Genomic DNA, 14,577 nt, shown 5'->3' on the forward strand with positions numbered 1-14,577 from the left:
TCACTGCACAGCTCCTAATAAGAAGAGCTGTGAGAAGCCAGAGCATGCATCTGAACAAAACAAACTCTGTTCAAGATAGGGAGCTGTAGTTTTCTGTCTGACACCCATTAAGAAGCATATTCATGAGGGAAAAAGCTGGAATTGGAAAAACTCTGATTGCATTATGTCCTTTCAAAAATTAGGTTAGCTGTGTGACCATCTTTTCATGGATCTACCCTGTGTTCTGCAAAAGCTAACTCTTGCACATATTCATCCCTGAAAAAAAGGAATTGTTTTACAATGTACTGGAAGGCAGTTGGACTACTTTGGGAATATCTAGAAAAAAAAAGTGGTTTCAAGAATGGGAACTAGCTTTCTGTCACTCTTTAAAAAAGCAAAATATTTTCCAACACACACTTTTTCAGTATCCAAGAGCTTTCAAAAAAACCAATGTTCTCTGAAAATATGCCACGGTGACACTTTTATAGAATATTAAGTATCTTGGACCTTAATTGATGTAGCTGTACTTTTGGAGTACTAAACAATCTGACTTACCACTGCGCTGGCCTCTCTTGTCAAAAGTGACTATTTGCTACACTGGAATTTAGACAAACCAGTAAATAACAGAAAAGATGTTCAGAAGTTACTGAAGGGAAAATTCACAGAATGGGAATTGGTGAGCACGTTTAGGGGCTGAATTCTTGAGAACAATTAGCAAAATTGTTTCCAACTAACAAATGGAAAACAGTCAACATGTTGCTCAAGCTGCTGTTGTCCCAGACAATAGGGTAAAAACGACATGAAAAATGAGAAAAACGGATGCAACTTCATAGTGGTACCAAAAAAATTATGACTGGAGTTGTGTTTAGACTGGAAATTGGCTTGATTCTTCAAGAGAATGCCAATAAAATGAATCAGTGTGAATGATACCTGGCGGCCAGACTACATAAGCAGAACTCTAACTATGAATTATGCACTTAATTTTCCGGTTTTGCAGCAAGAGTTAGAGCTCAGTCTGTCATTTACAGGAACTGAGTAGACCAGTGAGCACTGAATCCAGACAAAACAAGAGGTCTTTCTGGAAGCTCTGCCTTCCCCTGATATGAGTGCCTATATTATCATATTTAGGGCAGGAAAAATAGTTTTGGTTCAAAGTATCACAGTAAGGGATGTGCTTCTCTGATATAACCTACTACACTAATATTTTAGTTACCTCTGTAAAAAATGTTTACAGTCTACAGCTGAAATACCTAATTTTCCTTTCATGGGAGAGAGATTTTTCTCTTCCACGATGAGAGGAAGAAATTCTGAAAGAGTACAGGTGAATTATTTAATGAGGATGCAACATTTCTCATATTACTAACTAACAAGAGAAAAAAAAGTGACATTCGCAAAGATCTCAGTCATTTAATGAGACAGAAACACATTTTGTTCTAAAACATTCATTTACTTTATTCAGAGAAACTGACAAATACCACAAAGAATTAATTTCTTTACCTAATCTCTATCAGAGGCAGCTGTTTGTAAAGAACAGTCCAGCTGGCCACAAGTCATTTTGGGGCTACTGTTGGATATACCACTGAGCTAGATAATTTTATTGTCTGTTCTCACAGACAATATCGACAAACTGACAAATTGCCATTTGGCTACGTTTTAAATTTTTAACAGTGGTCAGAAAAAGCGAGGCAAAAATAAATTATAAAGGGATTCTAAAATCTACAGTTCATAAAGATAAGACATTCAGTGAAAAGTATATTCTTCAGAGAAAGGTACATTAGCTTATCTTCTAATAAAGGACTGCAAAGACTCTGTAAGACGAGGTCCTAGTCAGCTTTGAATTTCTGTGATGTTTCATGGTATTCCATTTGGGTTTGGCTACAGGTGCATATCAGAGGAAGGGAAAAAAAAAGAATTGCTGTGCTTTTAAGGAAAGCTGGAGAGGGACTTTTTACAAGGGCATGTAGTGATAGGACAAGGGGCAATGGATTTAAACTGAAAGAGGGGAGATTTAGGTTAGAGATAAGGAAGAAATTCTTTACATTGAGGGTGGTGAGGTACTGGAACAGGTTGCCCAGAGAAGTTGTGGCTGCCCCATCCCTGGAAGTGTTCAAGGCCAGGTTGGATGAGGCTTTGGGCAACCTGGTGTGGTGGAGGGTGTCCCTGCCCATGGCAGGGGGCTTGGAACTAGATGATCTTTGAGGTCCCTTCCAACCCAAACCATTCTGTGATTCTGTGATTCTAATATTGTTATGATTAATGCAACGAGGTCTAAACATTTTAGGGAAAAGAATTATCAGCACCATCAAAACATCATAGCTAAAAAAGTAAACAGAGGTAATGAGAGGCAGCTTCCTGTGAAATTCATTCCAGCAGTGATTTACCTTTACATTAACGAACTGTCAACAAAGGGAAATACAAGGGAGCCAACTAATAACTTTTTCTCTGCAAGATTTATACGAACAGACATTCTAAACAAATGCCTCAAGCCAGCAGGAATTTAGATACGAAGCAGAACATAAAGGATTGCTTTTGATTTGTTTTGCTTAAGCTACATTAAAACATAAACAAAGCCTGACAGAGAAAGTGGAAAGAATAAAACCACTTTGGAGCTATTCATTAAATACCCAGGTTCCTTCTGACTAATCTCTCAATCACACATGATGTATGTACGCCTGTGGAAGGAAAAATGCCAGACCGGATACTTTTTTTTTGAACTTTTTAGGTTTCCTGAGATTTTCTGTAACTTTCAGAAACGTCGATTTCCAGCCCTGAGTCAGGGCAGCCCTCTCAAGTCACACTCACCCCGCTCAGCCCCTGGGCACCCCGGGGGTGCCATAGGAGAAGCTCAACAAAACACCAGTAATAACGTTATAAGATCATCCCGCCGTACGGGAGGGTTGTGCCGGCTGCCCGGGATAACGCTTCGGCACCGCGGTTCGTGCGGCGCGCTCGCTAAAGGGAGAGGAAGACAAGGGAACGTGCTGACAACCATTTCATCATTCCCTCGGAGATAGGATCTTTGGCCCTGGCTTGGAGCTGGCAGTTTTAGATCCGTGGTGAAAAAAACACACTTCCCGACTCGGGCTGTTGAAGATAAAACCCCATCCATTTCCACAGACGGCAACGTGACCGACTCTCGCTGCTAGCGCGGGACGCGTTGGCACTGCTTCCCACCATGCTCCCTTCCCATCTCTTATTAGGCCTCTGAGGCCGCAGAGGCACTCCAAAACCCCTCCATAAATGAAGGAGGACCTCCTTTAATCCCTCCTTTACCTACCCAGGCCCAAGTAAGGAGCGTGCAGCCTTCCAGTACCTAAAGGGGGTCTGGAAAGCTGGAGAGGGGCTTTTTACAAGGGCAAGCAGTGACAGAACAAGGGGCAATGGATTTAAACTGAAGGAGGGCAGATTTAGATTGGATATAAGGAAGAAATTCTTCACCCAGAGGGTGGTGAGGCACTGGAACAGGTTGGTCAGAGAAGTTGTGTCTGCCCCATCCCTGGAAGTGTTCAAGGGCAGGTTGGATGAGGCTTTGGGCAACCTGGTGTAGTGGTGGGTGTCCCTGCCCATGGCAGGGGGGTTGGAACTAGATGATCTTTGAGGTCCCTTCCAACCCAAACCATTCTATGATTCTATGATCCTAGATCGGAGACTGTTATCAATCATGTGGGTGAAGGACCTGCTTTCGGGTTTATTCTTTTTTTTCCTCACCTCTCTTTTTCTTGACAAATTAAAAACAGCACAAATTTTTGCTTTGAATCATCACTGAAAAAAATGAAATTAAGATTATAAGGGGGTGATTGGTGACAGCCAACATGGCTGCACTAAGGGCAAATCCTGCCTGACTAATTTGGTGGCCTTCTATGATGAGGTTACAGCATTGATGGATAGGGGAAGAGCAACTGACATCGTCTACCTGGACTTATCCAAAGCATTTGAAACTGTCCCACACCACATCCTTGTCTGTAAACTGGAAAGACGTGGTTTTGATGGATGGACCACTTGGTGGATAAGGGATTGGCTGGATGGTTGCACTCAAAGAGTTGTGGTCAACGGTTCAATGTCCAAGTGGAGGCCAGTGACAAGTGGTGTTCCTCAGGGGTCAGTACTGGGACCAGTGCTATTTAACATCTTTGTTGGAGACATGGACAGTGGGATCGAGTGCACCCTCAGCAAGTTTGCAGATGACACCAAGTTGTGTGGTGTTGTGGACACGCTGGAGGGAAGGGATGCCATCCAGAGGGACCTTGACAGGCTGGAGAGGTGGGCCTGTGAGAACCTCATGAAGTTCAACAAGGCCAAGTGCAAGGTTCTGCACATAGGTCAGGGCAATCCCAAGCATAAGTACAGGCTGGGCGGAGAATGGATTGAGAGCAGCCCTGAGGAAAAGGACTTGGGAGTGCTGGTGGATGAGAAGCTCACCATGAGCCGGCACCGTGCGCTGGCAGCCCAGAAAGCCAACCGTGTCCTGGGCTGCATCCAAAGCAGCGTGGTCAGCAGGGCGAGGGAGGTGATCCTCCCCCTCTACTCTGCTCTCGTGAGACCCCACCTGGAATACTGTGTTCAGCTCTGGAGTCCCCAGCACAAGAAGGACACGGAGCTGCTGGAGCGAGTCTAGAGGAGGCCACAAAGATGATCCAAGGGCTGGAGCACCTCTGCTATGAAGACAGGCTGAGAGAGTTGGGGCTGTTCAGCCTGGAGAAGAGAAGGCTCCGGGGTGATCTTATTGCAGCCTTCCAGTGCTTAAAGGGGCTACAGGAAAGCTGGAGAGGGGCTTTTTACAAGGGCGTGTAGTGACAGGACAAGGGGCAATGGCTTTAAACTGAAAGAGGGCAGATTTAGATTGGATATAAGGAAGAACTTCTTCACTCTGAGGGTGGTGAGGCAGTGGAACAGGTTGCCCAGAGAAGTTGTAGATGTCCCATCCCTGGAAGTGTTCAAGGCCAGGTTGGATGAGGCTTTGGGCAACCTGGTGTAGTGGAGGGTGTCCCTGCCCATGGCAGGGGGGTTGGAACTGGATGATCTTTGAGTTCCCTTCCAACCCAAACCATTTTATGATTCTATGACTTCAGGGACTGTAATAAAATTGAAATTTACTCTTCAGTGAGCTCCCCGGGGATCGATTAAAGCCCTTTAAGGACATGTAAACGTGACTTCAGACACCAACACACTTTACTGATGGATGAACAAAAGGACAAATGCTCACTCTGGCACTAGCTACAGTCATAGGAATTCTGTGATAACAGCAGTATGGGCCATAACGCAGAAATAGTGCCACAAGAACTGTAGATGTACTTGTGGTTTTATTAAAATATTTATTTTCCACATCCTGAATAAAACTAAATACCATTGCATGGTAATCAAAATTTAAAATGGCTATTGACTCTTACATAATTATGTATCTATTGATGACAGAAGAAGGTAAAAACTCTTAGGAGGGTGTTGCGATCTCCTTAAAATACCTAAGTGTTACAAACCCTGCAAGTCTAGTACTGACAAGACACTTGAAAACTGGATGGGAAATTAATTATGCAAACTGGAATCCGCTTTTAAGGTCACTTAAAAAACTCCAGTTCTGCTCCTGGGTTGCCATAGAGAGCACAGGCAAAACCAAGAGATAGTACAACATCAAAACACTAAATATTTTGCTATGAGAGCAGAAAAGCCAAAAAGCAAGGAGAGACTAAACTGAACATTTTTTGTGAGGTTACACACACACGAAACAACCAATTTTTACTTTCCATCCTGAACTGCTGCTTCCTCATGTCGGATTAAAAATGAGGCCATTGCAACAGGACAAACACCAACACAATTTCGTAGGCATAGCAAAAGCACCGTCATATCTGAGAAGTGCAGTTTCCAGTGGATCTCCTCATTTCCCAGATTTTGAGCCAAAATAGATTCTACAAGGTAAAGATTAAGGAAGCACTATAGAAATCAGGGAAGTCTTGAAATGACCTAATGTATTTCTCAGCCCCAAGAAAGATTTAAACCGTTTCTGGCAGATACTACGATACCTTCACAAGGACAGAGATTCCCCAGCCTTCCTAGACGATCCACTCCACTGCTATCTCTACCTTTTGATGAGATGTCCTCACCGCCCTTATCTTGCTGTAATTTAAGCCTGTTCTTTTTGCCCTTTCAGCTGTCCAGAAAGACCAGTCTATCCCTTCCCAGTGCAGTGCTTTCTTCAAATATTCTCAGTTCTTATGCATTCCCTCTTCTGCCTACTCTAGACCAAAAAAAAAAATCTTAGTTCTTTCTGTCTACCCTCATTAGTTATGTTTTCTAGAACTCTGTTCAGGTTTTTGGGTTTTTTTTTGTTCTCGTTGGGCTCTCTGAAACCAACAAATTGTACACACAAACGAAAAGTTATGAATGTCTGAATCTCAGATAAAAGTGAATTTAAGTAATTCTGTGTAAAACACCACCACTCTAACATCTCAGCTTCTATACAGTCCTCTCATGGGAAGACAGGCAAATGGTTTAGGAGGGAGGCAGACACAGACTCATCATCACAGGCAGGGAAACCAAGGCAGAGCTAAATGACTCACTCAAGGTCGTCAGGGACGTCTGCCCCAGACAGGAATGGAAACCTGTCAAATTGCTTTGACTGAGCTGCTCTTTCGACTTCCCTTCATGTCACAACGCATGACCTGAAGCCAGTATGCCAAAACAGCTACAGCTGCTGAGATTTTAACTAAAGCACATGCTAAACTTTCATAATTTACTTTTTATTTTCATAATTTCTTTCTGTCTTTCTGTTTTAAGTGTCAGGGTCCACCATTGATTCCTCTCACGTATCAGGCCTATATTTTGGGGTTACACTCCACTGCTGCACCTGCTTGTCAGTACCTTCCTGATCAATTTGTGGCTAAACATTATCTTCACAGACCATCCTGCTCCTATTTTAAGTTTTCTGCTGTGCAATCCTTCTCCTAAGCTTTGTTTCTGAAAGCAGGCCAAGTCCTGTGGTTCTTCTCAAGTCAAACAATAAAATTATTACTCTTGCATGTTTTCCATGTCACAGCATAACTGATATTTTTATCCTTAGGAATAGCCCCTTAAATAACCCATAAAACCTGTAACCGATGATCTTAATCCCTCGCTTGTATGTAACCTCCTTTAGGCAAAGCTTAATAAGCCCCAATAGCTTTTAAGCTTACAGCTCACTAGCAAAGCTGGATGAATGTCAGGTTTTACGATATTTCTACTGTAACTTCAGAAAAGATTAAGCTGCCAGAGAGATTATGGATACCATATGAACCCACAGCCAAAGTGACCAATACCTTTTAAGTATACGAAATAAAAACTGCAGGAGCAGCAGTGTTTCCCACCTTGCTCTATTAAAAAGAACATGTGAGAAGACTCCATCTTGCAGGATAACCTGTGCTTTTACATCAACATTCAAAGAAGCACGAACCTTGAGGGTCTGTCTACAGGCAAGTACTGCCAAATGACAGGTTGCTGTAAAGGTAAATGTCTCATTTTCACTGAAGTATTAAGAGCAGACTAGCTATGGTCCCTTTCACTGTCGAAGAGTGTAAAAGACTGTCATTTGTCTATTGAACCTGAGTGTTTCTCGTGTACCTTATTTATATACTCATCATTCAGGCAGGTAGGGAAACGTCTTTTCCATTTATTGAAAGTTTTGAAGATTTCAATTCTTTTCCAGTCGAAGCAAGAAAGAAAAAGCTCCCAGGGGCACGCACTTGAGACGTAAAAGACTCAGGTTCAGGTCTCTGCTCCAATTTCCATCAGAGACCTGGTTCTGAGTCTCCTACATGCCAAACCAGTGGCTGAGAAAGGAGCATTGATAGCGACTATAAGTGGAGATGGAATTAGCTACTTTTACCAAACCAACGGCACCAACCATTTTATTGCTGAAGTAGTTAGCCAGGGGCACATACGATTTTGTAGAAGCGTGTCTTGGAGTTTGGCAGAGGGCTTTTGACCCATCTACTTGTTCAGTACCAGCACAGGTAGCAATGGTGTGCTGCAATTAGCTGAGTGCACAGATGGGCTTGTAGTTGGCTTTCTCTGTCCTCACAGCACACTGGCTAGGGCCTTCTGGCTCATGGGACTTACTCTTGCCGGGTCACCTGCACTTGCAATAACTAAACTTTTATCGAAATTAATTAGCAAAGACTAATGGTCTTTGGGTCTTAATGTTTGTCACCAGAAAACAGCCCACAGCAGCTGCGAATTAGAGCAGTTTTTGCTGATTTACTGTATGCTGAAGATGGCAGCTGCATGGTCCACCATCACATATGGCCCAGGGACTCAAAGGCAACGAGCCAATGGAGCCATGGGTGAGAGTCAGGTCCTAAGTACATTTCTGGCTATACAGTTTAATGGAAATGGAAAACACCTATTAAAGTGAATTTGGAAACTGCTACTGCACAACTACTGCATTGTTTTTTCCCTGAATAAAAAGTGCAGGTTTAAAAAAAAAACAAACAAAAACCAAACAAAACCCTGAGAAAAAACAATATCAAAGAAGCTCGAAACTCTTTCTATATATAAATCATCCTTTTTCCAATGGCAAGTCTGTAACAACAAAACTACCCATCTGATATGGAATTAGCTGAGCACTACAAGCTGCTCCAAAATTTTCATATGCTCCAGAATAAACTCCAGAGGTTTTTTTCCAGTAAAGCAGCTGGAGCTCCTAAAATATTTTGCACTCTAGTGGTTAGGAAAAGACATTTAGTAAATGAAATCTCTCATTCATATGTTTAAAGAAAACAGTCAGAATGTGCTACATTACTCTGTATTCAGGTATCACTACAGACCAAGATGATGTTAAGTTTAAACTGATTGTCCTTTACAGTATATGATTATCTTATGTATATACAGCTTGCTGAGGAATGTTTCTATTATTTGAATCATAAAAGCATTTAAAAATAAGAAGCACACCAGTTATTTTACAGTACTGTGGAAAATAGAAGAACCACGTGATTACTTGTAGTATTCCAACAACCAGGAGAAATTCAAAAGACAGGTAGGTGTTAACAAGGTAAAAGCAAAGGAAGGGCAAAACGAAAGAACAAAGTCCAAGAAAAAAAAAAACACAAAACAATAACAGCAAAATGATAAGAAAACGACAAAAAGAAAATTCAGCAGTAGCAGAAAACATGACCCAAGCTATCAAATCACAGCTAATAATTATAACAGCTCACTTTCATCAAAATGCTATATTGTACATAATTCAGTCATCCATAAGCATAATGCTTAGTCATCAGAACTTTGGCTCTTCGACCATTTATTTAAGTGAGACGAAAAACTGCTGACTTACCTGCTTGCTGCATGCATATAATATAGGTGGTAAACAAGCAGAGACAGCGCTGCAGCTTCCATTTCCAGTGATAGCACCACATTTCACTTACATGAGACATCCTGTGGGGAAAAAGCGAGCGAGAACTCAGGGAGCTTTACTACAGGTCAAGAAAATAAGAAAATAACGTTAGTCGAACTAGTAGCTAGCAGTAGATAAAGTAACTCTTGAAAATTATGGATGGCTCTAGTGTTGCTTAAACAGAGACAGAAGTCTGTATGCTTGCTAAAAAGGGCCAGAAATGATGTTGTCTGGCTCTTAGCAGACAACAAAGCAGAAGACTGCCCAGTGCTGGGCTTCTAAGCAGAGAGGTGTGGGTGGTATTTCAGTAAAAAAAAACAAAACAAACAAGCAGCCCATATGGTTACAGTCTGAAAGAGTTAAGGTGTAGGGGTTTTTTTGGAGATTGTGAAGTTCTCCTTTACCCATTTACATAATTTACATATACAAATACATATATGATGTTTAAATATATATATACACATAAAAAATACACACATATTTGTTATTAGCTATATAAAGATGTTAGGTGAGAATTTGCCTCTACCCTTAACCAGCCTTTCCGTATTTTGCAGTGCTAATATTTTGATAGCTACCACATTTTCTGCTGACAATTTTAATGAAAATTCTGAAATTTTCCTTGCCAAAATCTAGGGGCTCATCTGTGCTGCCAGTGAAGTCAGGGACATCTTTATTATTTAATAAAACAAATGAAATAATATAAAAACCTTTATCAGTTATAGCTTGAAGTTAAAGTTTCTTTTGCCTTGAAGCATACGGGACATTCAATGGCTAAACCAAAATGTTTCCTCCATAGTGAGCAGAAGAGGAAGCAAGATAGACTCTTAACAGATTTGGTCAGACTTTTAATCATGTATCCAAAACGAATGGTGCTCCATTACATTCCTGCCTCATTTTGTTCAACAAGTTAGCAACAAGCAAATGCAAGCAACAAGTTATGAAACACAACATGTATTATTTTGACCAACTCCTTCCCCTATGATAACTGGCTTTTGTTCCTTAAGATATTCACCTACTTACACTGGGAGAAAAATCTCTAACAGAATCCTCAAAATATTTCACAAACCTATTCCCAGCAACAGCATGTGAAGAAGAACCACAAACGAATAGTCATGAAGAAACACCCAAGAACACAAACGTCTTCCAGGTTTGTGCATGTTAAATACAGGAAAAAGAAAGGTATTCGGAATGGCCACCAGTATGATTTATCTGGATGGAAATGCAAAAAGAGCTAAATGAAAGAAAGTACAGAGTTCATACTCAGTGGCAAGAAAAACTGATTTTCTTAAACTTGGGAAAACAGTCTTCTGCTCCACAGACATTGCTGTGAACCCACCAGTGAAACTTGGAGGCAAATGTACATCCTTTCCCAGCGTCAGCTTCTGTTTCTTCCCAAAGTGGAGTGCTGTAATGTAGACAAGCCGAACTTCATGCAGCCAGATAAACCATTGTAAAGGAACAACTAACGTTTCAATTTTAAAAGTAGTTGCTCACCAAACCGCTCCTGTGGGCTCGACGCCAGTGGGCTCAGGTAAACTGCACTTCAACAGACTGCTGCAATCAGTTCGGCTTCCCTTCAGTGTAGTGTTACACAGCACAAGTATCTGATCACAAAAGCAGCCCAGTTCTTTATGGATAGTTGTATCAAACTGGGAATTTGAAGCTGATTGATTTTTCTGAGATACTGTAAAGTCAAACTTAACAAGTGTTGAAGGCAAGCACAGAAAACACTGGGCTCCGAAATACAAGAATCCCTTTGATGGAGCCAGACACACAAAACCAGATTATCAAACAATAGAATTATTGTCCTTCAACTTAATGACCCAAAAATCCCTCTTAAAATCCCAGACAACAGAAAGAATGCTGAGGTTTGGGAACAGTTACTGTTCAACGTATATAATTTATAAATCCAACATGCCCTTAATATTAATTTAGAAAATTGTCTTTGAACAGAAGTCCTTTTAAGACATGAAAATCATTCTACGCACATGCAAACACCTACATTATGCATACATACTCAGAGTGATGAAATGGAAATGTTGAGGGTAACAGCATGACATACCAGAGATACAGAAGAATATTGCTGTTTCTACAGAAGAAAAAGTTTGCAGCTACTGATGAGCTACACACCAGCCTGCTGCATAATCTACCAATGCAAAGCTGTGGAAGTGGTTGTGTTACTGGTTTTGTCTGCTGGTTTGTTTCGAGCAAGCACAGCTAAAGTTATCAGACTAGGAAACAGTTGCAAACAATTATTTATTAACTCGGAAGAGATCTGTGTTGGTTTTCATCTTATTGATACATTTTCCGCGTGTTACAGCAATCACCACGTTTGACACTTCTGTGAACTCAGCTGAAGTTTCTGCTCATTGAGCAGCTGGAGAATCCAAGAGACAACTTCCAAGATACTCAAGGAAAAATGACGTGACAAGTTTCCACTGCCTTGGTCTGGAGTGAATCTACCCAGTCACGTTGCCTTTAGTGCCTTTCTTAAAGAATCTGAGATGCTGCCTTAGCCTGAGAGCGCCTTTTAATTTGGCCAATTTCTGTTTGTTGATGCTTACTTGCACTGCGGTAACGCTTACAAGCCCGTACTCCACAGCGTTGGTTTACAGCCTGTTTCCTCATCCTCACTCTTGTAAGGAGCACAAATCAAGATTTCAAGAACGTGGATAATCAGCAACACAGCAGAGCATAAATAAGTGCAAACAACGAGGCAGAAAGGAGTAATGATAAAGACTTTTCTGAGAAAAAGGCTAAATAATTATACAATTGCTATTAAAAAAACCCAATTCTCCACTAAAATAAATATGTAAAAAAAAAAGCAAACCTGTCTCCTCCACTTACATTCTTTCCTGCTGAAGGACAAAAGAATTTTCTTTACATCACATCACCTCAGCTGACAAGAAAGAAAAGTTTATCAAACTCAAACAAGAACGGCCACAGAAGCAGCACGCTACTAAAACACTCCACTAATGCAGGCACCATGAGTCAGATCTGCTTCTTTTGGAGGACTTTTGAAGATTTATGTTACAAAGCATGACCTCGAGCTGAGTGCTATAAATGAGTGAGGAAAAAAAGTTATTTAAGTGTTCTTGAGATCTTGCATAGACAAAAAGCCAAAATTGTCATGTGTGTAACACCCCTGTTCACACGAGAAGTTGTCAGGGATGGAAGTCAGCTAATACATTGCCAACAAAAAGGTTTCTTCCATAACAAGATCCATCCCTGATATTTTTGTAATGTGACATCCCAATTGGCAGACAATTATGAAAAGGAGTCACAGCAACTGATAAATACTTCCCAGACATTAAAAAAAAAAAAACTTAGTTGCAGATATTATTCACCTGTTAATACGCACTGTGGTTATATTTATTTTAAGGTTCATTTTCTTGACTATTAGTGTTAATCAACATCTAGAACTGAATCCAAACAGTATATGAATAATTCAACAGAAAAATTCGCAAGCAGTTCTGGGCTAGTTTATAGCTTATCAAGGAATGATATGGTCCCCTGCTACAACAGCACTGACTTGATGGCCCAAGAAACCCCTTCGGTCTTGTGTTCCTATTCTAAACAGTATAAAAAGTATAAAAGGATGTTTTCTATCATTTTATATTCACCAATAGCACAGAGAATGGATATCAGCACAGGAAGGTACTAAAACACACCAAGAGTTTGAGTAAGCAAAGCTGTTCGTAACAAAGATCTCAGAAAACACAGATTATTTCAGTCTTTAACCCTGAGTACATTAAAATTGCTGAACACTGATCAGAGTGGGTTTTCTTCTCTATTTTTGTTTCAGTTTAAATGAAAAAGCACTGTTCTGTCCCCAGCTGGTAACACGCTAGCAGCTCTGAACAAATCATTGTAGATGGTCAAGCACAGAACCAAACCAACGTTTTACCCAACATATTTGGGGACTATTAGGACACCCATGGTAGGAGTACATCCATTAAAAGTTAGATATAGTCTCACAACAGCTATCCCTCTTAATACTCTTCAAAAAAAAAAAGCAGAAAACTTAGAAAGTGACCTTCTATGGAGTCTGACAGAAGAACTACTAATTTTTCTAGGGACTTGCATTATTCCATGGCAGGCACTGTGTGACATGACCAGCTATGCACTCTAGCTACCAATTCAATACAGTCCAGTCCAATCCACAGCTACTTTCATTTCCTATAACATAGGGAGACAATGAGCTTATTCACAATTCATTCCAGAAGAGCAAAATAGACATGTAATTTATCTAAACCATAAATGGATGGTGACTTGACGTAGTTCAAGATGAAATTAGTGGGAGTCTTACTACATCTAACTACTAAACCTTTTACTCTACATGCCAGCAGCCAGCTAACACAACATCACCACCTTTCAGGGTGTATACAGCTCTGTAAGAAAATATACACAAAATGTGAATAATCCCAGAGCATTTAATTTGTATACTGTATGGTCTCAAAACATGCAATACATCTTTGAGTACATTATCTTCCTTGTTCAAAGCTCCGGCAGAGTTCCCCGGAGTAGGATGTGAACTCTGCCTCAGGCAGACCGACACGACTTTCTTTGGTCTTTGACATGTCTAAAGCTATTAAGGAAAAAATGTTGCTGACACGTTAAAATTAAAAGAAAGATAACATCAATTTCACAATTTTTTTTTCCTCTTGTAGGTTGTAAACAAAAAGATTTTAATGACTCTTAAGTGGAACTACAACAAGTGAAAGGTAATTGCACCTCACAGTTGAGTTCCTGCAGGTTAACAGAGGAGCCGATTTTAACCTCGAAACCCTTGCTTTAAACTGTAGTACACGAATGTCTTGAAAGATTAATTGCACAATGCCACTTAAAACTTGCATTTTGTTAAGCATTACTTGCTCCTAATTACTCTTACAGTCAGCCTTGGAAACACCCTGACACTCATCAAAAGAGACCAAAAAAGTAAGACACCGCCTTTTAATTTAAACAGTGCCAGCTGTACCAGATCCGCCTTGCTCCCTTGGCTTTCCTTTCAAAACGAACTTTTCCCATTTGCAGGCGAACCTCCCGGCTGTTAGCAACTCCGTAGCGCTGCAAACAGTAGGTCTTTAAGAACCTCTCATTCCTGTTTTAACTCCACGGCGCGCTGGTAGAAATCCCTGCCCTTTTCCCCTGGCACTGGTTCCCCTCGGTCCAGCCACAGGTCCCCTCTCTCGCAAACCCCAGTACGCTGCCTTACCTCCGGTGGGAGCCTGTCAGCGACGGAT

At 41.0% G+C, this 14,577-nt stretch overlaps 1 protein-coding gene across 1 annotated transcript in view; it reads right to left on the reverse strand.

Annotated features, from left to right (window-relative positions):
* Positions 1–14,243, reverse strand: part of ADGRG6 (adhesion G protein-coupled receptor G6) — a 120,549-nt gene extending 106,306 nt beyond the window's left edge. The window contains exons 1-2 of the mRNA XM_086632026.1: positions 14,206–14,243; positions 9,275–9,375 (exon numbers count right to left, since the gene is read on the reverse strand). Of these exons, the coding sequence (XP_086488152.1) occupies positions 9,275–9,374 (100 nt within the window). The 5' untranslated portion in view covers position 9,375; positions 14,206–14,243. The remainder of the gene's footprint in view (positions 1–9,274; positions 9,376–14,205) is intronic.
* Positions 14,244–14,577: the final 334 nt, after the last annotated feature.

The sequence above is a fragment of the Tauraco erythrolophus genome, chromosome 2, assembly GCF_009769465.1.
Source record: "Tauraco erythrolophus isolate bTauEry1 chromosome 2, bTauEry1.pri, whole genome shotgun sequence".
Lineage (NCBI taxonomy): Eukaryota > Metazoa > Chordata > Aves > Musophagiformes > Musophagidae > Tauraco > Tauraco erythrolophus.